Source organism: Camellia sinensis, chromosome 8 (assembly GCF_055761805.1).
Source record: "Camellia sinensis isolate YWXY chromosome 8, ASM5576180v1, whole genome shotgun sequence".
NCBI classification, from domain to species: Eukaryota; Viridiplantae; Streptophyta; class Magnoliopsida; order Ericales; family Theaceae; genus Camellia; species Camellia sinensis.
In genome coordinates, this window is record NC_138968.1 from 162,235,423 (window position 1) to 162,259,024 (window position 23,602).

The 23,602-nt window shown below is 33.8% G+C and overlaps 2 protein-coding genes across 6 annotated transcripts; one reads left to right on the forward strand and one right to left on the reverse strand.

Moving 5' to 3' along the window:
* The first annotated feature begins 1,469 nt into the window (after positions 1 to 1,469).
* On the forward strand, positions 1,470 to 9,264 carry LOC114256389 (uncharacterized). Of its 4 annotated transcripts, none has more exons than XM_028196024.2 (4): positions 1,493 to 4,685; positions 4,847 to 4,954; positions 7,078 to 7,153; positions 8,119 to 9,264. In XM_028196024.2, exon 1 carries the CDS (start codon positions 1,756 to 1,758, stop codon positions 4,513 to 4,515), a length of 2,760 nt encoding a protein of 919 aa, XP_028051825.2. In that variant the 5' UTR covers positions 1,493 to 1,755; the 3' UTR covers positions 4,516 to 4,685; positions 4,847 to 4,954; positions 7,078 to 7,153; positions 8,119 to 9,264. The 4 variants fall into 4 exon arrangements, with proteins under 4 accessions (XP_028051824.2, XP_028051825.2, XP_082740142.1 ...); XM_082884016.1 differs by having other exon boundaries at positions 8,178 to 9,264; XM_082884017.1 differs by having other exon boundaries at positions 8,185 to 9,264.
* Positions 9,265 to 14,276: 5,012 nt separating this feature from the next.
* On the reverse strand, positions 14,277 to 22,689 carry CMT3 (chromomethylase 3). Of its 2 annotated transcripts, none has more exons than XM_028196021.2 (21): positions 22,059 to 22,689; positions 21,811 to 21,851; positions 21,588 to 21,690; positions 20,204 to 20,311; positions 19,995 to 20,114; positions 19,811 to 19,913; positions 19,465 to 19,682; positions 19,249 to 19,314; positions 18,915 to 19,178; positions 18,286 to 18,344; positions 18,124 to 18,190; positions 17,690 to 18,019; positions 17,539 to 17,607; positions 17,367 to 17,453; positions 17,186 to 17,273; positions 16,024 to 16,142; positions 15,811 to 15,915; positions 15,678 to 15,721; positions 15,351 to 15,420; positions 15,148 to 15,251; positions 14,277 to 14,632 (listed from the first exon to the last, which is right to left on the reverse strand). In XM_028196021.2, the coding sequence occupies exons 1-21, from the start codon at positions 22,257 to 22,259 to the stop codon at positions 14,461 to 14,463; spliced, it is 2,538 nt and encodes an 845-aa protein (XP_028051822.2). In that variant the 5' UTR covers positions 22,260 to 22,689; the 3' UTR covers positions 14,277 to 14,460. The 2 variants fall into 2 exon arrangements, with proteins under 2 accessions (XP_028051822.2, XP_028051823.2); XM_028196022.2 differs by having other exon boundaries at positions 19,811 to 19,910; positions 22,059 to 22,666.
* Positions 22,690 to 23,602: the final 913 nt, after the last annotated feature.

Genomic DNA, 23,602 nt, shown 5'->3' on the forward strand with positions numbered 1-23,602 from the left:
GAGAGTTGATAACTCATCATTCCATTGGCGAATTTCCATATCAAGTTGATGAATTTCTCCAATTAAATGGTGTCTTTTTTCTTCCACCAAATAATATTGTAAGGGATGAAAATTTATTTCATCAAGAAAATGGATCTCTTCTTGAAGATCCAAAATTTCTTGCTTACGCCAATAAATTTCATCTAGGCTATTTGAAATGGACAAATCCAATTCATTTTTCATTTATTACACTTGACGTCCCACTGGGCGTGCCAAAAAATGTTGGCTAAAATGTTGACTTATTTTTCCTACGAAGGAAAATATCATAAATGCGAGCGTGCCAGCAAGGATTGAAAAATCCTTACAGATTAAATTCAAGCCAATTATCAAGCGATTGTGTTGACGGTTCTTTTGCCTCAACGAAGAGGACTTCAAGATTGCCAAGTGTAAAGAAAAGAAAAATTAAAAGAAGAATGGGGAACGGAGAAAGATGATTGAGTGAACAATCAAAGTAATAATTACTTACCTCTACTCCTATGCTTCGAAAAGAAAGTGCATAAAATGCTTCGAAATGGAAATGCTGAAAATAAATGCTTCGAAATATAAATCTATGTTAAACTACTCCTAAGATAAGGAAAATAACAAGAAATATTGAAATCAAGTGTCTTTGATTATGAATTCTGGCTCCCTACAATGTAGCCATTAATGGCTATTTATAGAAGAAAAAATACAGCAATAACTACTTAGTAACTACCCATTTCTTCCATCTTCATTCTTGTCTTCCCACGTGTCCTTCCACTCATCCACTTTGTCCTCCCACTCATCCACTTTGTCCTCCATATTCTCAATTATCTCTATAACTTCTTTTAACTTCCAAATGAATAAGAGGATGTCACGTGTCCTGCAATTATATAAATAATAAATAATAATAAAAATTACAGATTTATAGTGTTAACATTTTATTTTAAAATTAAAAATATTCTCAATTTTAATATTAACCCAATTTTCGGCGATGGACGATAGATAATGAACGAAAACAAAAAGCAAGAACCCACACAATTTCAACAGGACAGTGCTATCACGATTGTCGAAGGGGGCATAACAGAACTTTCTTCTAGATTGCAAAGGTCAAGAGAAGTGATTGCAGACATTCGTGACAACAGAGGGTAAAATTGTCTCATAAATAGAATTCAGGACTTTTCGGATTAAAAATCTTAGCGCAAGACTTGAAGTATGTGTCTTGTAAATAGGATTTTTTAATAATTAACTCCTATATTTAAATTACAAAAGCCCATATTTTTGGATAAAATTAAAAGAATAAAAATTGTATGTTGCTACCCTTCTTAAAAGAAAAATATTTGTGAGTTACAATTTTTGTGATTATAATGACTTAAAATTATCAAAATAATGTTATTTTAACATATTTTACATTTAAAACAACGTCATTTTAACAATTTTAAATTATTATCACCATAAAAATTATGACTCTCTAAAATGGGAAATCCAAAGGGCAATCCAAAGCAACCCTAGCCTTTTTTAACAGTCTTAAAAAACAGGCTGTTGTGGCCTGTGGGCATTCCTTCTCTTTCAATTTCTTCAGCAAAGCAATGGTCTTTCAACAACCACGTCTATCAATTTCTCAATCCCACATATTCAAACCCTCTATTCCTTCCGATCTGTAATTACCCCGAGAAAAAAGCAAAGATCATACCCTCTTCAATGGCCGCCACTCTCTGCAACAGCAACAACAATTCATGACCTCTCTCATCGCCCGCAATGGTAAATACTCTCAAAATCCACTCTCTTATTCTCCTCCCTAGGCACTACCCTCTATTGGGTTCTCACAAATTTTTCAACTTTTCATCCAAACCCAACATTTCTTCGCAATTTGAAGGCTTCTCAAACTTGGTCTCTAAGGTGTGTGATATTCTTTGTGAGCTTCAATGGTATAGAAGCTCCGAACTCCAGCGTTTGAGTCCCAAACTCAAACCTCACCACGTTGCGGAGATTATTGGTTCCCACAAGAGCACTGAATCGGCTCTGCAGTTCTTTTACTGGGTCTCTAAGAGACCTTTCTACAAACACAATTTGAACTGTTTCAAGTCGATGTTAAATAGGCTCGTCCGCGATCGGAACTTTGCGCCCGCTGATCATGTTAGGATTTTGATGATCAAAGCTTGTAGAAATGGGGAGGAGATTACCCGGGTTATTGATTATCTCAATGAAATCGGTACGAAAGGTTTGGGGTCTAGTTTATATAGTTTTAATACTCTTTTGATTCAATTAGGCAAGTTTGAGATGGTTGGTGCTGCTCAAAATGTGTATAAGCAAATGTTGAATAACGGGATTAAACCCACTTTATTGACTTTCAATACGATGATTAATATACTTTGCAAAAAGGGGAAGGTTCAAGAGGCGGGGTTCATTCTGAGTAAGATTTTTCAGTATGATTTGAACCCTGATGTGTTTACCTATACATCTTTGATTCTTGGGCATTGTAGAAACCGTAACTTAGATGCAGCATTTGCTGTTTTTGATAGGATGGTAAAGGAAGGTTGTGATCCAAATTCTGTGACTTATACGACACTGATAAATGGACTTTGTAATGAGGGGAGGTTAGATGAGGCACTGGACATGCTCGAGGAAATGATTGAGAAATGCATTGAACCTACTGTGTATACATACACTGTCCCAATTTCTTCGTTATGTGCAGCTGGGCGTGTGAAGGAGGCTATTGATCTTGTGGCCAGCATGAGGAAAAGGGGTTGTCACCCAAATGTGCAGACATACACAGCTCTGATTAGTGGGTTGTCTCGATTGGGTAAACTGGAGGTGGCAATTGGATTGTACCACAAGATGTTGAAGGATGGTTTGGTTCCAAACACGGTCACATACAATGCAATGATAAATGAATTGTGTGCTGGAGGAAGATTCAATGATGCTTTCAAGATTTTCTATTGGATGGAAAGACATGGTAGCTTGCCAAACATTGAAACCTACAACGAAATCATAAACGGATTTTGCATGGTTGGAAATATTGAGAAGGCAATGGTTCTTTTCAATAAAATGCTGAAGGTAGGTCCCCCTCCAACAATAATAACATACAATACACTCATTAATGGATACCTTAAACATGGGAATCTGAACAATGCTTTGAGACTATTGGGTTTGATGAAGGAGAATGGTTGTGAACCTGATGAATGGACTTACACAGAACTTGTTTCAGGGTTTTGCAAAAGAGGCAAGTTTGATTTGGCTACAACTCTTTTTAACGAAATGGTGGAGCGCGGCTTGAGTCCAAATGAGTTTAATTACACAGCATTGATTGATGGTCACTGTAAAGAAGGGAAAGTAGATGTTGCCTTGTCATTACTTGAGAGGATGGAGGAAAATGGCTGCAATGCAAAGATTGAAACTTACAATTCTGTGATAAATGGTTTGGCCAAAGAGAATAGATTTTTGGAAGCAGAGAAACTATGTAATGAGATGGCAGAAAAAGAGTTGCTCCCAAATGTCATCACCTATACCACTTTGATTGATGGGCTTTGTAGGAACGGTGGGACACATCTTGCATTCAAGATTTTCCATGAAATGGAAAAAAGTAACTGTTTTCCAAATTTATACACCTACAGTTCACTCATTTACGGGCTGTGTCTAGAAGGCAAGGCTGATGATGCAGAGATGTTACTTGAAGAGATGGAGAGGAAAGGATTGGTTCCTGATCTTGTTACATTTACCTCACTAATTGATGGGTTTGTAATGCTTGGTAGGCTAGATCATGCATTTTCACTTCTACGACGTATGAGTGATGTGGGCTGTAAACCTAGCTACCGAACTTACACTGTATTGGTGAAGGGCTTGCAAAAAGAATTCCATTTGCTTGCAGAAAAGGTTGCAGTCCAACATGAAGCAGCATATAGTTGCAGTTCGGATGAGAAGGATGTTAGTTTTGAAATGGTATGCGATCTCTTGACTAGAATGTCAGAGTATGGCTGTGAACCTACTATTGATACGTACAGTACCTTAGTCACTGGCTTGTGTAGAGAAGGCAGAACTTATGAGGCAAGACAATTGGTTAAAAATATGGAAGAGAAACGGATGTGTCCTAATAAAGAGATTTGTGTATCTCTCCTGGGTGCTTATTGCAAGGGTTCGAAAGTGGACCATGCTCTTGAAATTTTTAAATTGATGATTGTTGAAGGCTTTGAGCCTCGTTTATCAATTTATAGAATTCTCGTTTGTGCTCTCTGCAAAGCAAGCAGGATGGAAGAAGCTCAAGCTTTGTTCGAAAACATGCTTGAGAAACAATGGAATTCCGATGAGATTGTTTGGACTATCTTGGTCGATGGGTTGCTCAAGGAGGGAGAATCCAATATGTGCATGAAGTTTCTTAACATTATGGAATCTAAGAATTGCACTCTTAATCTCCAAACATATGTAATCTTGGCCAGAGAATTGTCAAAAGTAGACAAAGTTGTCAACACAGATCAAGTTGCGGATAAATTGAGAACCATGACAGTATTTTCATCAAGTTGACATTTCCCTTACCAAATCAACGAACACAAAACGAGGCTGTCTCTCGGGGAAGACAAATGGGTAGCTGTTTATTTGGGCCTCAGTAATCCCATGACTGAGATGCAATTTTTAGAACCTGTAAATAAATAGCTGAGCTGTAATTACTTTGAAGCTCTATCATCCAATGAATGGTGAGAAGATGATGCCTTTCATAATTTATGATCACATAATGCTTTCTTTCTTTTGTTTTTTGGTTTGCATGGGGGAAAGGGGATAGAGAGGAGTTACCTTGTTTTTCAAGCTCCTTCAAATATATAGCTTTTGTATTCTGATGGCTAATCTTTTATTGCAGAATTCCACCCAAAAGGTCAAGCCAAATTGTTGAAGTCTAATCTGGAATTATACCATGATGACAGGTCAAGCAAACTTTCAGCCCAGTGAACAAGTTGATCATTTTCAGGTAATTTCGAAGTCTAGACGTTTGGTTGCCTTGACATTGACTTGTATATGTCATGTTCAGTTTGCTTCATATACAAATGCACACTCTTTTGCATTCTGCTTTTCTTTATCTTGCCAATTTTTCTAAAATTGTTAGTGAAAAGACCATCTTTGAGGGTTAAAAAAAAACTCCTGAGGTTATCATTTTGGGCTCTTTCATCTACTTTGGTCTACCAACATTGTTGCTAAGACCTATTATTAACAAACAATCAGCAGATTCTTGTAAATTGTAAAAAGTCGGGGTTTCAGAATAAATATTGGCCTGGATGATTTGGACTTTTCTTAATTTGGAAATATTTTAATAATTTTGAGGAAATTCAAAAGTAAGGAATAGGAGAAACTAACACTATGGGTGTGATGTGAAAGCAGCGTGTGTTTTGGAACTAGTTTGATGCGGGACAGCTTTAGAAAACTGAACTAGGCTGCCTATAATTGGTTTTTTTATGGGTTTTGATATGGATTCTAAATTTAGTGTCCAAAGGATGGAAGAAAGGTTTTAATGTTTTGGAAGTGAGGAGCCCAAAATTGGGGTAATTCAAAAGTGGTAAGTTGTTTGATTGCCAAGGGAAACGCTGAAAGCCAGAAACTCTCTCAGCAGCAGCTAAATGAGGTTTTTAAGTGTTAAATTAAAGGCCTAAGGGGAAGGGTTAAGGCTGATTAGAAACCAATTGGTTAAGATTTTGGGAGGCAGTGAACAGTACTCTAATAATAGTGTTTTGTGAAAAGAGAAGACAAGAGGAGGAGAAAGAAGACTATAGGAATCCTGCCTAAAGTTCACTAGGAATTACCTTACCCTATAGACTGCATAAGCATCACATAGAACTTCAAAAGCTTCACACAAATCCCAAATCTCCATTCTAATGAATAGCAATATAACTGGCATTCATAGGCTTAGAATATTCCAAACCAACTAGAAAGTTACAAACCTCTTAACAACCATATATGAGACCCAAATATATTACTTGACCCGTAAGAAGACTCATAGGTGACCCTTGCAACCTATGAAGCGCTGGTATGGGAACTAGTACGGGTACTGGTTGAGGTGCGCACAAGCTGGTCTGGACACCCGGTTATCCAAAAAAATACAGGCACTAGTACTGGTATGTCCATATGGTAAATCTAAACAAAGTACATCTGGGAGTATGTTCGTGAGAAAAATATTTATTTTTAATTTAGAGTAATTCAAAAACTAGTTAAATGGTTTAGGTGGTTAAAGATCCAACCTACCACTAACATTTTAATGTCAAAAGTAAGGTATAAGTTAAATGTCATTATATTAAAGAATCTATAAATCAAAGCTTAATTTTAAAATTATGCTAAGCATAGAAAAGTCCAATGAAACTAACTTCACTTATGTGTAAACAAAAATAGTATTCCTGTTGAAATACAGTTTGCGTAGTAGGTACCTTTGGGGTTCAGCAAAAATCCGTCCTTGAACCAATTTTTTGAACCTTGTTGAGAATTTAGAATAGGAGTGATGTATAGTTGATATAGTATAGGTTTTCTTTTGTGCGTGGGTTGCACCCTTTTGGTGCCTCTTTATTTTATGCCTTTATTTTTATTAAGAAAGATTGCCAAAGGAAGAATGGTTCTTAATGTTATTAGTCTTCCTAACTTGAACTTAGTCATTGTGAATCTTTAGTTTTTGGAATGCTGATTCACATTATCAATGGACAAATCTAAGTGGGAAAACCACACATGGTGCTGTTGCTATGATGCCTGCATCCAAATACCGTTCTGGATACTTTGTGATTTGCACCGCTTTTCTAACCTCATAATTTAGCTTTTCACCCCATGAGAGAAAAGAGGAAGTATTCCACGTCTGTCCTAATCTGGTATCATTTGAGCTGTGCAGTAAATTTTCTTCGATGTTATTCTCCACTTGAATATAAATAGCCGAATCACATCATCTTAGTTATCCAAATCTTTTCACTTTGTTGAAAACGATGCATGTTCCATATTGCAAGAAGGATAAAGAGGTTGCAGATGAACATATCATTATTTATTTAGTTTGGACTGTTATTTGAATGCCGTAGTATAGATATGAACTAGTAGAAAATTGACTTGCTCTATTTTTTTTGGCAGGATGAAAACTGGGCAGCTTGGATTTAGCCCACATACATAGCATTCTTTTTCTAGGAACCTAAGAAGAAGATTTAAGGTACACATTCTAGAATAGTGAACACCAGCATTGAATTATTTTGCTGTTGTATACCTCATCATTCTTTTACAGTTTATTCTTTGTCTCACCTATTAATGTTAGTTTCTTTTAATTGCTGAGAACAGTTAATAAATATATACTGTTTTCGCAACATAATTTGTGGCTGATATGTTGACTTGATCTCACAATGACAATAAAGCAATGGTTTCAGGTTATTACAACATAATACACTTTTTGGTTTCTCAGGAGTACATCTTGGCTGGAAAGCTTGTATTTAGACTTTAATGTTTGTTTCTTTGGAATTTGTCTATACCTTCTTAAATTGTTTTCGTTCATGGTTTTGATTTGTACGTTGTTTCCTAAAGTCAAAACTCGACTTTAAGAAGTCTTGTTTTAAATTACGACATTATTCTTTGAAGTCGTGTTAACATGACTTTGACCCTAAAGTCATGTTTTGAAAATACTTTACGAAATAACATGGGTTTGAAAAATAAGTTGAACCTATTCGTGATTCGAAAATAAGAATCCGAACCATTTGTGTTTGGTAAAAAACTCATAGGAGAACACGTTCTATTCTATTGTTAAGGGGGAGAAAGAAATAACTAGAAGATTATACTCAGAGGGAAAAGCTGTTACACTGTTCCTAAACTTCTTAGAGTGGTATTATGGATATGAGAATGGATTTAAAAGAGTTACCTCATCTGAAATCTTCCTTGAAGATTCAGCAGTTGTTTGTTTGTCTTTGTTCATCAACTATAGAAGTTCACCTTCACACACACCCAATTTATAAATATTCAATGAGCCCTATTTTCAGGAATGTCACCCATACCATTTGATTTTAAAAACTCTTTGGCAGTCACAGGACCCTTGTTCTATCTTCTATGGAGTGTGCATTGGCATGTCAATTGAAGCCTTTTCTACTGATATTGTTTTCTGTTGAAAGGATTTCTAATTTTTATTTATAGTACACATTGGCTAAAGACTCATGTTGAGACAATCCATCCATATTTGGCCAATTGATCAGTGTGAAGATGCTGCAAGTCCTGTGGAGGAGGAGAAGAAGGCAATTGTGAAGAGTTTCACCGGTATTGAGACTAATGCCTAGTTGGATAGAGCATGGACAGCCCAATTTCAGGCTGAAAGTTTAGTTTACTGCAAATCGTATGATGGTAATGACAGAATCTATAAAAATTATTCAACAAGTTCTGAAAGATATTCCACGAGGACCCAATGAGAATTTAGAAATTTGCCACTTTGATAGAGTAAGGAATCCCAAATGGAATGATTTTTAATTCTGATTCGTTAGTAAGAATACCCTTCTCCAACTTTGAACTGCCAAAGTTAGAAAATTATCTAAAGTGCCGGATTCCCATCAAACCCCTAATATTGTGGTTTGTAGTCACCTGCTCTAATCCTATGAGCCAGTGACCTCAACCCGTCTCCATTGGAAACTTTGCTCACCCCAATCATTTCACACGAAGAGGGTGTGAAAGCACGTTTATCTCTAGCAAGCTACCAACAAAGCAAAGAAAGATGCTTGAAAGCAGAAGTGATCAAGCCCTTTGTGGTGATAGTGCCAATACCAAGACGTTGGATTTAAGTATTGACTTGGTGCACATTAATTAGATATAATGACAATGTAATTTCCATTACGTTGTTGTGTTACAATGGAAATCATTTCCAATAATTTATGTTTTCAGAACCTTTACTCGAGCAAATCTAATGCTAATTTGTTCCGATTATGAGCTCACACACTATCAATTGTTCAAGTCTTGTCATGGGTAACACTCCTCTTCTGGGCCATAGAGGCACAAGAAAAACTGAGCTTTCAATGTGATGTTTTTCTGTTCACTGTCGACTCGTTAAGCATAACATGAAGTGGCTGACAAATCAGCGATTATTTCACTCATTTTATGTAAACACCAAACAAGGATGAAGGCAACATAACAAAAAAACAAGCATGGCGATAGGCCCATAGTTCATTTTTGACTTTTTCTTAGTTTTTTTTTAATTTATTGAAAAACAATTTTTGTTGATTATCCAAATCACTGCTGTATTGTCATGGAATCCACATTTAAGCTCGTTTTATATATATTGTATCAATTTATAAAACAGCCTGTTTTTGTCCACAATATGATAGTTTGTTCAATGTCAAATCACTAATTCACATTAACAGTATCACCTGTGTGCACAAAAAATATTTTATTTTTATTTTTCTACATCTTGTGTTTGTATCTTGTAGAAATTTGTGAAAAGAAAAGAAAACGAGAAAAATGCAAAAGAAATATTTTTTATTAACATTTACTGATCTTTTTCTTTTCTCTCCATGAATCTTTATTGAAATTCAAAATTGAAACATAGATTTCATCTGTAATCATTTATCAATAGTTTAGATCATTTTTCACGTTTGCATACAGGAAAATTGCACCTTGGCAGGTTTAAAAATTGGAACAAATTCTTGAGTATATGTATACCTAATTTAATTGGATGACAATTTGGCAGTGGTAGGTACGAACTTAACATTTAGCATTAAAGGTGTGTTTGCTTGGACGAGCTAGATAAGAGGGATTGTAATTCATCGGATTGTTAGTGTTAGGATACATTGTTTCCGGACTATTTGATTGGACTGGATTTGTATGTTTAGTCATGGGATTAGATGTATGAATTAGACTGTTTTTAATGAATCTAATATTTGGTTAGACGGACTGAATAAGAATAAATGTTCAAAAGACTATTTTATCCTTATAATTTATAATTTTTATTTAATATATAATTTTAAATTTGTAATCTATAATTTATAATTTATTATTTAACAACACTAAAAAAATTTAATTTATAAGGTTATAATTTTTAATTTATTATTTTCAATTAAATTAAATTTATAATTTATATTTTTTATTTAATATATAATTTTAAATTAACAACACTAAAAAAATAATTTTTTTTAATATATAAATTTAATTTTTTAACAATAAAAAAAATTATAAGGCCATAATTTTTTATTTTTTATTTTTAATTAAATTTAATTTATAATTTATAATTTATATTTTTTATTTAATATATAATTTTAAATTAACAATACTAAAAAAATAATTTATAAATGTTCAAAAGACTATTTTACCATTTTTCAATTGTTTATTAAGTAATAGAATGAAGGTAAAATGGATATTTCACACATTAGTCTCATGGGATATCAATCGGGAGCTTCTATTTGCACACACACATTTCCCTCTTTACACATCTTTTTTAATAAATAATTGATTCAAAAGTAGAATTCTGAAAATAAACAATTGGTTCGGAAGTAGCATTCCGAAAATAAGCAACTTGTTCGGAAGTAAAGTTCTGAATTTTTTTCATTTTTTCGGCATTCAACTTCCGAATGTGCTTATTTAATATCTATAATAGTAATTTCACTTAAAAATAAAATTATAATAAAAATAATTTTTATTAAGTGTATGTAAAGAGAGGAATGGAGATGTGCAAATAGAAGCTCCCGATACCAATCTCATGGAAATAATCTCACCCCTTCTCCTATGATACAATAATCCCTCATATGAGGGACTAATAGTCTGGAGGGATTATTAATTCGGAGTCAAAAAATTGAACCAAATAATGGACTATTAGTCTAGATGGACTAATAGTCTAATCCCATGAAATAATCTCTCAAAACAAACACACTCTAAATGTATAAAGTACAAAGCACTCAAATTTGAACCTACCATATCTAACATCGACGGAAAATAAAATGTTAGCCTACTATATTAAGAACCAAATAGACTACTAGCAATTTAGGCTAAGTATTTTTTGATAAATTATAAATACACCTTTGATATTTATTTAAAATATAAATTGTTCCATGTGATTTAAAAAATTACAAATACTTTCCTGTTAGAATTTTTATTTAATAGAATTAATTGAAAAAGTAAAATTTCTAATTATTTACTTATACAATAATAAAATTATCTGAATTATTAATTGAAATAAAATTTTAACATTATTAAAAATTGTTAATTAACTTGATAATTTATTAATAAAAGGATCTATTTGTTATGAAATTAAAAATCTTAAGAGGTATAATATAATTTTTAGAATCATAGAGATAATTTATAATTTAAGTAAACCATAGTAGGAGTGTTTGTAATTTATCCAATAATTTTTCTCATATTGGTGAACCCACTTCATTTTAGTCGTTCGACATGATAAATGGTATCAGAGCCAACTAATGATCTCGTATTATCAAAACCAATCATGATCTCGTGAAGGGCACCGTAAACCTAGAAATGTAAATTAGGAATCCATTGGTATATTTTCAAAGCAAATCATGAAGGATATTGTGAAATTAAAGTGTTTTGACTTATGTTAATAGATTCACTCCATACTGGTTAGGCATTACAAAACCCACAACTTGAAAGTTAATCGGTCGAGTTACTCTTGATCAACTTAGAGTTGGGATTTCTTTTCATACTATTACGTATATAAAAATGTGTGAGTGATTTTTCGACCACACTGTCAACTCAATATTCAGTTAGAGAGCACTAACAGAATAAGATTCCGGTAGTAGTTCGTCCACCCGGGGTCTCAAAGATAATCAATAGTGCTAAACTCATTGGACAAAGCATAAAAGACATACCTTAGACCCATGAGGGTGCCTCTTTTTATAGCCAACATAATCCTAGTCCCAATAGAAGCCTAGTTCCAATGGACTTAGTTATAGCCAACATAATCATAATCCCAATAGAAGCCTAACTCCAATGGACTTAGGATTACTGCTAATTTTGGACTCCTAGGATTAGGATAGTGTAGGATTAGGATAAACTCCCTAAGAGTCTTATCTTTACTCAAATTTCTTGTCCCTTATCCGCTTATCCCGAATTCCAGTATTCTCGTAGATAACCTCGGCCTAGCCGAAATCATCTCAGCATCATGACCAGGACGCGCGACACCTCGACTAACGCTTCGGTGTCACCTCGGCCACGTGTTGTCATTCAAAAATTATGCCCCCACAGAAAATAAAAATTTTAAAAAATGGATTCAATTGTCTATTGCCCCTATTGGAAATAGGATTGACTATAGATTAGAGCTATATTGCATGGTTTTATAAAATCATACGATTTTCGGACAAATTTTACATAAAAAAGATTTGACAAAACATATTCTATTCGATACAAGAAAGAAAAAGAATCTCATGGACTTAATATTTTTAAAAAAAGCATAACCAAGTCAAAGATAATACGGATCAACTTCTCTTGTTACACCAAAGATCCTACTATCTCTAAAAGAACTAGAGTTACAATTTATTTTTATTTTTGTTCCATTGAAGAGTTTTATGTGTTTTTACCCGCTTTAGACCCCCCCCCCCCCCCCCAAAAAAAAAAAAAAAAAAAAAAATTTGGTCATCTTGGTCGGTTTCCATCTTCCTCCAAAAGAGGTCCAATCAAACAAATCTCAGAGATATTCCTTCCAAACTTTTGTCTTTTCTGCATAACCTCATCTCACCTGTCAGAAGAACATGAAAAATGTTATAAGTTGAAGACAGAGTAAAGAAATAATATCCCTTCCAAAAGCCACCAAAAGTGGTAATATTCTTTCTACAAAGCCTAGAGGAGTTTCACAGCATTACCTACCTAACCTCTTATTCCCTTCAACAAGCACGTCCAAATGCTACTCTCCACAAGCATTTGGATTTTCTTTCTCGCCCTTTTGCTCCCTCAAAAAGTCCTTTGATTTAACATACACCAACTCAAGCCAAACTTTAGATGGCATTTCCAACCCTTTCTTCTTGGACTTTATTCAACAGTTGCCGATTCTCCGCTCTCTATTACATCATCCATAATCAATTAGAAGGCTCTATAGTAAGGAATATTATTCAATTGTTCAAGATCGCCACGTTATTTTTTTCCTACAACAATGATAATATCTTATGTCATTTACTTAGCCAATTACTTATTTTGGGAAAGTGAAAATGTGAGACATCTAATTCTACCATCTTAGATTGCTGACTAAGAATGGTTGGGATAAAAAATAATGTGAGGGTGTTGGACCAGAGAATAACATCTCAAAAAACCATAAATTAATGGCATAAGCTTGAATTCTTCTCCTATATTATGCACATGTAGCCCTTCCGTGAGTACCAAAAACCAATTTGCATTCATCGTACTCATCTCAAAACTCTTCTTCCTCCACATCTCACCTGCAATTGAATCTCTCTCTCTCAAATGGGAAGGCATGGTAATGATCCCACCATGGTTGGTTCCTCCATTGCTCTCCTCCAAGAAAGGTTCAAGCAACTGCAAAGAGTGAGAGAGAAGAGAGAGCAACAAGAGCTTCTAAAGCTGTTTTCAGAGTCCAAGCAAATCACTCCAACCATTGGCAAGGTGTCCGTCCAACCCAAGATGATATTTCCACTGTCACCACCTCCACAAGATCATCCACTCTCTCTCAGACTCAACTCACCGAGCAAAGTTTCCGACATCAAAGCCATCGAAAACAGATCATTGGCAACTTTGTGGTCCATTGATGCAACAATCATGAGCATCTCACCAAGTACAGAAAATTCTGAAGTTGATACTTCACTCCATCTTTAGACATCTCTCGTTTATTTCATTGTTTTCATTGTGTTTTTTTTTTTTGTTCCCCCTCTGATGCCACTGTAAAAAAGAGTAGAGGAATAATACAACTAAGGATTATTCATAAACATGTTTACATGTACATAGGAGCTGCCATTCTTAGCCTGTTTGTGAGCTCTCATCATCGCTCTTCTTTTTTTTGGCAAAAAGGATGGTAGGAGACAATTAGCATGCCATTGAACGTAACTACATTACCAATCAAACCTATTTGGTTCTATTTTTGCTTTTTCTCATTTTTGTTTTCCATTTATATTTTTCATGTTTCTGGAAACAAAACAATGAAAATTCAAAAACACTCAATCGTTTTCATATAATTTTTATTCTCGTACAACAACCAATTTTAAAATATCAATTATAAGTTTGTTATTTCTTAAGCAATGGCTAGTTTACAATTTAAATTCCCACAAAACAGCTGTCAATAGAACAAATTTTCTTTCTTATTTTTGATCTGAAACAAAAACAAAAAGACAACCAAACTGATAAAAATATAGCACAAGTTCAAAAGAAAATCATAGATCAGTAGACTCACCCATTATATTGTTCAGTGGGGAAGAATCAAATTACCGAATTCATAAAAATAAGTTACATGTGATACAGCTAAATAAAATGTATTTTTTTTCCCTCATTTTGGGAGGAATGGTTGCAATGAAACAAATTAAAATTTATTTTAGTACACAACAACTAAGCATGATCTTCCATTGCAGCTGGAGAAAGGTCCTCAAGAATGTTAGGGAATTTATTTGGCAAAGTGAACAGAGGTTCTTCACTGCACGTGCCTTGAAATGCCAAGCCTAGTCCGTAACCCAAGGCTCGAGCAACTGGAACGGCAACTGCATTCCCAACTTGGATGTATCTAAAATAAATTTTAAAAAACATGTCAAAACAGCACTAACTATGATAATTCAAGGTGTTATTCATGAAATTTAATCCAACATTAAGCTTATACTATCTGAAACATTTACCTCAAACATCTATAAACATGACTCAGATCTTGAAATGACTAACTATTATATGTTCAACTTTTAAAAAAAAAAAAAGTGGCTGCTGGCAGGAGTAGGATGGTAGGAAATAAAAAATTGTTTTGAAATTTTTTGGAAAATATAAACAAAAAAGAAAAACATTACCAAACAAGCCATAGGAGGTTTTAGCTTTTGTATGGTATAATTTGTACACAATTTATGAATTTCAGGCAAAAGTGCATCAAACACAAGTAATGCAACAGGAGAAAACTCGGTGAGGCTTTGAGACGAGTAGAGATGCAGATGAATGACACTTGGAATTAATATGTAAATAATATATGACTGTTTGTCATGATGCAACTAGATTTATTAACCATGAATCAATAGAACATTGTCATCATAGAGTTACCTCTCTTTGATCGGGCCAAAAAGCTTGTAGTAGTCTGGAAAACCTTGTAGTCTTGCATTTTCACGAATTGTCAAGACTCGCTCTTGTAGAGGATGCAATATGGTCTGGCAAGGCATCAAAGATATGGTGTTAGACCTGCATCAGAAGTATATGCCTACCTACATGTTTATATGCTCTTCAAATATATTAAGGACGAAAATCACCTGATTGTGGGGTTCTGCTCTGGTAACTACTGTTGGCACCGTCTCATCCCACCATAACCGGCCAAATGGTCTGGATAATTTCACACAATTAGCAATCACAATAGGAAACAGAGGAGTTTATTGATATACAAATAGAAATTCTATACAAAAAATTAAATACAAAATGATGTGACAAGGTTTTGTTTTTATTTTAAAACAAAATGCCCATCAAAATGGCTTGTATTTTCAACAAAACCACTGCCACATCATTCTTGCCATAAATTATGTAAGCATATCACTTTCCTTCACAAAAGAGGTTACATAACAAAAAAGGCAAGCAGTGCTTACTTAGATGAGGACCCTCCCACAAAACTCATTGCGTAATCAGGAACCTATTTATGCAAGCAACACAATTAGATCAAGGCAGCAACTAGCAAAAAAGAGTAGAAGACAATGGCAACAACAAACATAACATTCTCACCAAAGGCTTTCCTGAAGGCAGGTACACCCTTTCAACATCTGGATCCCATTCAACTTTGTTATCACCACGAACCCTAACACCTTTCAAATGTCTAAAGTTTGCACCCTGGGACCAAAAAAGCAATGAAGTACCGAATTATTTAGAGGTTTGAAACTTTTCATTAGTACTAATACTATACATACAAAGTAGCCTGAGGTATAAAATCAGGCAAACCTTTCTCATAGGAATTTGACAGACACGCTGGTAATCATCCTCATTCAATTGTAGAGGACGATGATCATAGAGAACTTGTTTTGATGCTTTTGACCCCAATGCTGAACAACTCAACAACTCTACATAAGATGGAAAGAAAAATAAAACAAGTAGAAACCAATCACAAAAAATACATTTCAAGAACATGAAATTTGCATTAGCCAATTTTAAATAAACAACTAAAGTACCAAAAGTCCCTTTGCATAGAAAGGGCATTGAAAGAGGCATATTAAACCACATATAAAAAGCTGTTGAACCAGCACAGTAACATAACAGGGAGCTAACTAAACACTTCATGTAGTTATAGAAAAAGTGCTGACATTTAGGATTAGCTTAAATATATAATTTTGCAACTTTACTAGTTTATGCTAAATTGGCATTATTTTTTCATTCATTTATCTCTTGTTTGGAGTTGCCCATAAATGACATATATGTTCTAGATGCCATACTTGGTTGTTATTATAAAATAATTTTAAAACACTACAGCTCTATCTCAAATACACACCCCTTCCTTGTTGACTAGCTTGATATACATTATTGGGTCCATTTCTTAAGAGTTTAAGCTTTTGGGACAGTTGATAACTTAACTTGATATCAGAGACTAGGTTGAGAAAGATCTAGCATTCAAATCTCTCTATTTGCATTTAGTCCCTATTTACAATCATTCTCTCATATGCATTGTCTTCTTTCCCAATGTAAAAATGTTTGCATCTTCATGTGCAAGACAAGGTTGCATGTGAGGAAAGGTATTGAATAACCTGATATTGTTAGACCCATTTCCTAACAATTTAAGCTTTTGGGACAATTGGCAACTTAACATTCCCAATTCCACTTATCCCTTCTTTATTTTTCCCCTCCATGATCCACCATCATAAATGATTTTTGAAACAAAGTAACTAAGATAGTATCCAAAGTGAAGAGGGTGTTTCAATGAACTAAACCAAGACAAATTCTATAAAAACATTTGCTTTATGATACACATGCACCAAATAATGATTACTAATGAGAACCACCCTTCATTACATCATGATTTATCTTGATATTGATCTCATAAAGAACGATAGTTTTACCATTAACATAACTTTTATAAATATAATGGTCCAAAGATTATGATAAAGCTCACCATCCTTCCTTAATCTAATGAATCGTTGAAATTCAGTCTTTGGCTCACTTCCATATGGCATTTCATCTCTTCCTTCATCATTTTTAACCTTGTAACAATTAAAAATAAAAATTAACCATGGAACATATGTCAAATCAATAAGCAAACAAAATAACCAATAGTAACTAGTTAGTTTATTTACAGGAGGGAGATCAGAAATTGCATCTTCAAGAAAAAGCTCCCTCTCTAGTTCAACCTTTCGACCTTCGTCATAAGCAACAGTGTTCAACTGCATTTGGAAAGAGAAGATTCATTGTAAAATCAGAAACAAATGTTAAGAAATAGTGAGAAAAACTTAATGTAATACAACCTACCTCAAATTCAGTAGGAATAACACCCCTCAAAACAACATTGTGAGTGGGTAAGGGGTATTGAGGCAACTTCTGCATATGGAAACAAATATTCTCAATTGGTATAAAAGCACAACCAAAAAGCAAAAATAAATTAGTGTCCTTTTAAAATCACCTCTAAAGGACGAGCACCCCACAAGAACACACGCATGCGAAATTGAGGTAGGCCATAGGCACCAGCTGCCATCATGCCCATCCGTGTTTGATAGTTCATTCCAACAAGGCGACCTAAAGCATATCTTCCAAGAAACCCACTAGCAAACTTTACAAGGTCAACAACATTTTCCATTAATACAAACCTTGGCTTTAAATAATCTACAATATCCATAAAAACAACAAGTTGTTTGTTTTTTGGATCTTCTAATGGATTCTCTTTATTTCTAAAGCGATTGAATCCACTTATGCCTTGACATGGAGGACCACCACAAATAACATCAACATCACCCTATGTGACATTCAACAACAAAAACAAAAAAAAAAAGGTAGATGTTAGAATCAAGAGGCAAACATTAATGGATAGCAAAACTAATTGATACAATAAAGACTTACCGGCAAAGGAAGAACCTTTGATTTATACCCATTTGTGACAAATTCCTTTATCCGATCTAGACAATCACTAGTAAAAAAAACATTCATTATAAGATAACTGATTAAAAATAAATAAATAAATAAATTAGGAACATAGAAAAAAATGTGTTCTTGTTGGCATACCTCAAACCATCAATAGGCTCCCAGGTGTCTTCATCTGGGCCATAACCCTTCCACCGAATCTAGAATTGAAAAAGAAAAGGAAATAAGTATGCATAGACAACAAGGAAGAACAGGCATGTAACAAGTAAACTACGTGCACATGAAAAAACAAATTACAAATGACATAATTATTGGATTGAAAATTTTCAAGTATTCATAAACTAATCATTTGAACAGGTACTGCTAAACTAATCCTACATGTATTAGTAATCTAATATTTTGAACAGCTTACTGCTCATCAAATTGACCAAATCAAGTTTTTTGCAGAGCATATGCTGTGATGGGAGTACTGAAATGAATGGATATAGACAAACTTTATTAATGAAAAAAATCAATTCGGTATTGTTATTCATTTCAACTGACAGATCTCTACATGCAAAAACAAACACAACAATCAGATTATCAGGCACTATAGATATACATGTATATAAATGGATATGTAACACTAATTAGATCTACCTGGCTCCTCAAAGCTTTGTTGTGTGTATTTGCTATAAAAAGCTTTTCCAGCATTCTTTCTTATGATTCCCAAGTAGAATAGAAATGCACAAATTAAGTTTATGTTTCTTTTTGGATTAAAAGTTCAGTACCTTCAAATACAATCCTCGCTTTTCATTCTCTTTTGGGTCACCATAACAAATGGATAAAATCTTGTCAACTTCAAATACTTCAGAATCATCTTCTCCATCATCACCGTCACTTTCATCATCTTGATCTTCATCATCTTCTGTCTTTAAAATATCTACTAGATAGTGTTCTTGTGAATCCTTACTTCCTAACAAAGAGAAGGAGATACAAAGTTTCTGCCACTCCTTTAGCAAAGACAGAAAATCTTCTGCAGATTCATTTCTCACCTGTAATGTTAATCAATCAAAACTTATCCACATTTAAATGACAAATTGATGATATTGCAAAAGTATGTACCTCAGACTCAGGATGATTGTATTTCAGGCTTTCACAGGCGTATCCATTTAGGTCAACAGCCCATTTCTACATAAAGAGATAAAGGTCCAAAAATTAAAGAAACAAACAAACACAATAGATTAAATAACCCAAAATTTAAGCACAAAAATAGAATAAAAAAATTGTTTAATCTGGTAGTGGGCGAAGGGAACATATAAATAACATTTAAGAACTTACAGAAACAAGGTTAACACCAGACATGTTGGAGCCAAGGCAAAGACCTGTTGACATTGCACCACAGCCGGAGTAGAGATCCAGAAGGGTCATCTCTACCTTCTTGTGCTCCTCAGCTAGTGAAACCTCTTCAGTATCAAACTTGATACCACCAACTGGTCCAGCAAGATCAGTCTCACTTGAGATTGTGGAATCTGATTCACTACCAGCTCCCATATTATCTGCAAGACAACCAGATTCTTAAAACTGAGCAGCAGAAGTATGTTATTTTCCTCCATTTAAAAAAATCCCATTGAAGTGGATCAAAATAACAAGCACGCCATTTCATTTGTTAAAGAAAAGAGCATACCAAGTGGCAGGCTCAAAAATGAGGAATATGGCAGTAGATACATCATATCACAGTAATAGTCACAATTCAAAATTGCTGCATCCTTGACAGACAAATCCACCTGCTAAAAAATCCCAAAAGATTAACCATTATTATGCAGGCATAGAAATGCATGGACTTCTCAAGGACCCAAAGTGAGTCATACATTTAAGGGCAATCGGACAATTTTGAGCCTCTCAACAAGACAATTTAGAGGGTTATCATCCTTGACTTCAGAAAAGAATACACGCTTATTATCAATAAGGTTAGAGCTGCTCTTAATAACCTGCATAGAAACAAGTAGTCTGACATTAGAATTCTATTACATCAAAAAATGGAACAACAGTATTAGTAGGACATTTCTGAATTCCTTACTGTGTCCTTAGCTCTGTAATACCACTGAGCCGAAAAATAAGGTAGACCATCTGCTCCCTCAAAAATTTCCACAATCTTGCAGATGTAATCATCTTGTCCCTCTTCACCCTAAAAACAATTCATTTAAACACATAAATCACATTCTTGGAGGTTAAACTATTGATTTCATCATTAGTACATAGACCAAAACCAAATAGCCAAAATTTTGGTTCCAAACCGTCAAAAACACCAAAAATATAAATTCTATTTCAAAAACAATACTATAATTTTGCAGATGTTAACCTTTTTCTGCCAAGATGAGCATTGGTAACACCCTCATATATGTGAGGGGAATTTCATGCAGCAAGTCACATACTAGCTAACAAGATTAGTTCTAAGCTAAGAATCTTGAACACTATCAAGAGGATTCTAAACTGATCCAATCTCAAGCTGATAAAGAATTGCTTATTGGTAGAGAGAGGCATGAACCCAATTAGCCATTCAGACTTTAAATAAGCAAGGGTGGCAATTTCTCCCTGCCCCACCGTGCAAATTTTCCCCACCCTAATAAGAAATCCAGGTGGGATGAGTTTGATGTCCCCCACCCCATCCCAATTATATTTATTAATTTTTATGCATATATATAATTTAATTTCTTAAACATAGCAAGAATAAAAGACTACAATAGTTCATTTAATACTTATTTTCTCATTTTCATATCTCATCTTACATCTTTTAACTGTCACCACTTATCAATCATTATTCATGAATATCATATCATCTCTCATTTTTATTAGTACTAAAATTCCTAAAAGCTACTTCCAATTATAAAGATTATGTAAATAATTAGGTTCATAGACCCTTGGGACACATTTGTTTTGGGTATTAAGAGCGGGATTGAAAGTGGAGGGATGTAGATCCCACACTATAGTCCAATCAAGTATTTATTACTAAATATTAAAACTCCTAATAATTTTAGTAATGATATAGAAGATTATATAGAAAAATAAAAGATTAAATATTACCATAAATATTGTGAAGTTGAAGAATTAAGCATCTCGGGGTCATTTTTTTTCCTTCATCCAACGATCAAAAATAATCATATCTTTTTATTTCATCATACAAAAATATAATACATCATTACTTCTATTCAATCAGTTGTCTCATCTATTAATTTATCCAAACATATAACTTATCCTCATAATCTTATTCATAATAATATCATTTATCCAATTATTCATCTAATCTCTTGATATAACTTATACCTTACAATAATATTAATAATCTCATCAAAAATAACCCCACAATTAAATGTGGCTTTAGTTAGTGAAGTGTCACTTTATGTCACTAAATTATGTACATAGCTTTGTTGATTTTTTTTATTTTTTATTTTTTAAATACTTACTTTTACATGGGCATCATCATCAAGGTTGAAAATTACACGACCATCAACCTCTCCCTTTAGGTAATGGCATCTAGCTTGAATAATCTCATCTGAGTCATCATTACTGCACGAATTGAATTTAGTGAAATAATAAATGAACAAACAAAACAATCTAAAATAGTAAAAAAAAAAAACTAAAATTAAAAATCACACTAATATTAAAAAATAAAAAAAGAAGACTTACGACTTTGAGCCTTTTGATGCACCAACTTCCTTCCCCTTGCTCTGTATTCAACAGATTGATTACATCACACTCAGAAACAACATATCTACTAAATCAGGACGCGATTCAAAACTTAAAACTTTGACACATTTATTTTGTTTTTAAACTACAGTAGCTAATTCTAAACAGTTTTCAAAGTTAACCTATATTTCTCAAGTTTTAGATCTACAATTGCAAACGCATAGCGAACAGCTAGTAAGTAGTTTTACCTTCTCCATGTAACGATGAGGCCAACGCTGCCTAGCTTCGTCTTCGGGAACCGGTTCACCGATGAAGCGAGCATCGTCCTGTTCTTCCTCTTCTTCTTTGAGATGTCTGTTAGGCTTCTTCGTCGGAGGCGATTGTGGAGAGCCAGAGCGAGCTTCATTGTTAGGATCTTCTCTCCTCTTCGACTTCTTCGACGACGGCATTGTGGCGAGGAGAGAGAGAGAGAGGACGAGCGGCGGAGAGAAGGCGATATAGAGAGAGAAAGTGGGTGCTGTGTATATGTAGAGAGAAACAGGGAGTGTGTATATATATGTAGCGAGAGAGAGACGGAGGGTTTAAAGTACAATTTCAATAATATAAATAAATAAATAAATGCAAAAAAGGAAGGGTTTTGAAAGTGGGGGCGGGATTTGGAAAAGAGTGGGATTTGGGCGGGAAGCGGAATTTTGGGGGGTTTCGTAAAGTGGATTTGAATATTGAGCTTCAGTTCCGGGCTAGTGAACGTTGCGACTGTAAGGGGACTGTTTGGTTTACGACCTAATTTTGTTGGCCGCGGCGCGGCGTGGTCCGCGCGGGAACGCTTTTGTGATGCGAATTTGGGCGCGTTTGCCAATTTTGGCTCCGGCTTCGTTTAGGAAATAGGAAGTTGGTTTATTTTAGTCACGAATAGGTAAAATAAATTTTTTAACTTAAAGTCATGAATAGGTAAAATAAATTTTTTAATTTAATAAAATAAAATATTATATTTAATTTATATTTTTTTTTTTACAAAAATTTAAAAAATCTTTCTTAAACAAAACTTTTTAGCTCCAAATTAAAATAATCAAAAAGTCAATCCGCTTCTCAAATGACACCTTTGTTTGGGAAATTTGCTATTTTTTGCTTTGTTTGACATGTATTAAAATAATACATTATCTTATTTGAATCATAATTATTTTATTTGTGTCATATTGGGACAATTTGGAAACTTTATAAAAAGTTAGCTTTTTGCCTTTTTACCAAATTCTTCAAAAAAAAAAACAAAAATACTAGTTTTTTTTTACCAAAAAAACCACTAAAAATGTTTAAAAAATCAAAAAATCATTTTTTTACTAACTTTCCAAAACACCCCATTATCTCTATATCACATTATTCCCAATTTAACTCATATTTCATCTTTTTTTTCCATAAAAAGTCAAAAAATATATTAATCTATTACATTCCAAACGTCCTCAGTTCGCTATTTGTTTTATTAATTATTTTTAGCTAAAAAATGTATTTGAGAAGATAGTTGATTTTGATTATATGTGATATTTTGTTGTATTAATTATTTAAACCTATTTTATCTTTTAATGAGCTATTTTAGTCCAATCTTCTTCCCAAATAAAGGGCTATTTTGAAAAGATGGTTATAATCAGTTTTTTTGTTAAAAGTTGCTTATAAGTAGCTTTTTTGTGAGAGATAAAGTGGGTTATAATCCGAAAAGTAGATTACGGCCCTATTTGGTTGAGCTGTAGGAAAATGATTATAACTTATAGCCTAATAGCTTATAACTTATAACTGTTAA

What these genes read in the sequence shown, in the direction of transcription:
- LOC114256389 (XM_028196023.2), top strand. Translation starts at nt 1,756, where the DNA reads ATGGTAAATACTCTCAAAATCCACTCTCTTATTCTCCTCCCTAGGCAC.
- CMT3 (XM_028196021.2), bottom strand. Translation starts at nt 22,259, where the DNA reads ATGCCGTCGTCGAAGAAGTCGAAGAGGAGAGAAGATCCTAACAATGAA. An exon ending in ACAATCATCCTGAGTCTGAG is followed by an intron (nt 19,179 to 19,248) that starts GTACATACTTTT and finishes TTAACATTACAG; the next exon opens with GTGAGAAATGAATCTGCAGA. An exon ending in CATTAGATTAAGGAAGGATG is followed by an intron (nt 16,143 to 17,185) that starts GTGAGCTTTATC and finishes CATCTTATGTAG; the next exon opens with AGTTGTTGAGTTGTTCAGCA.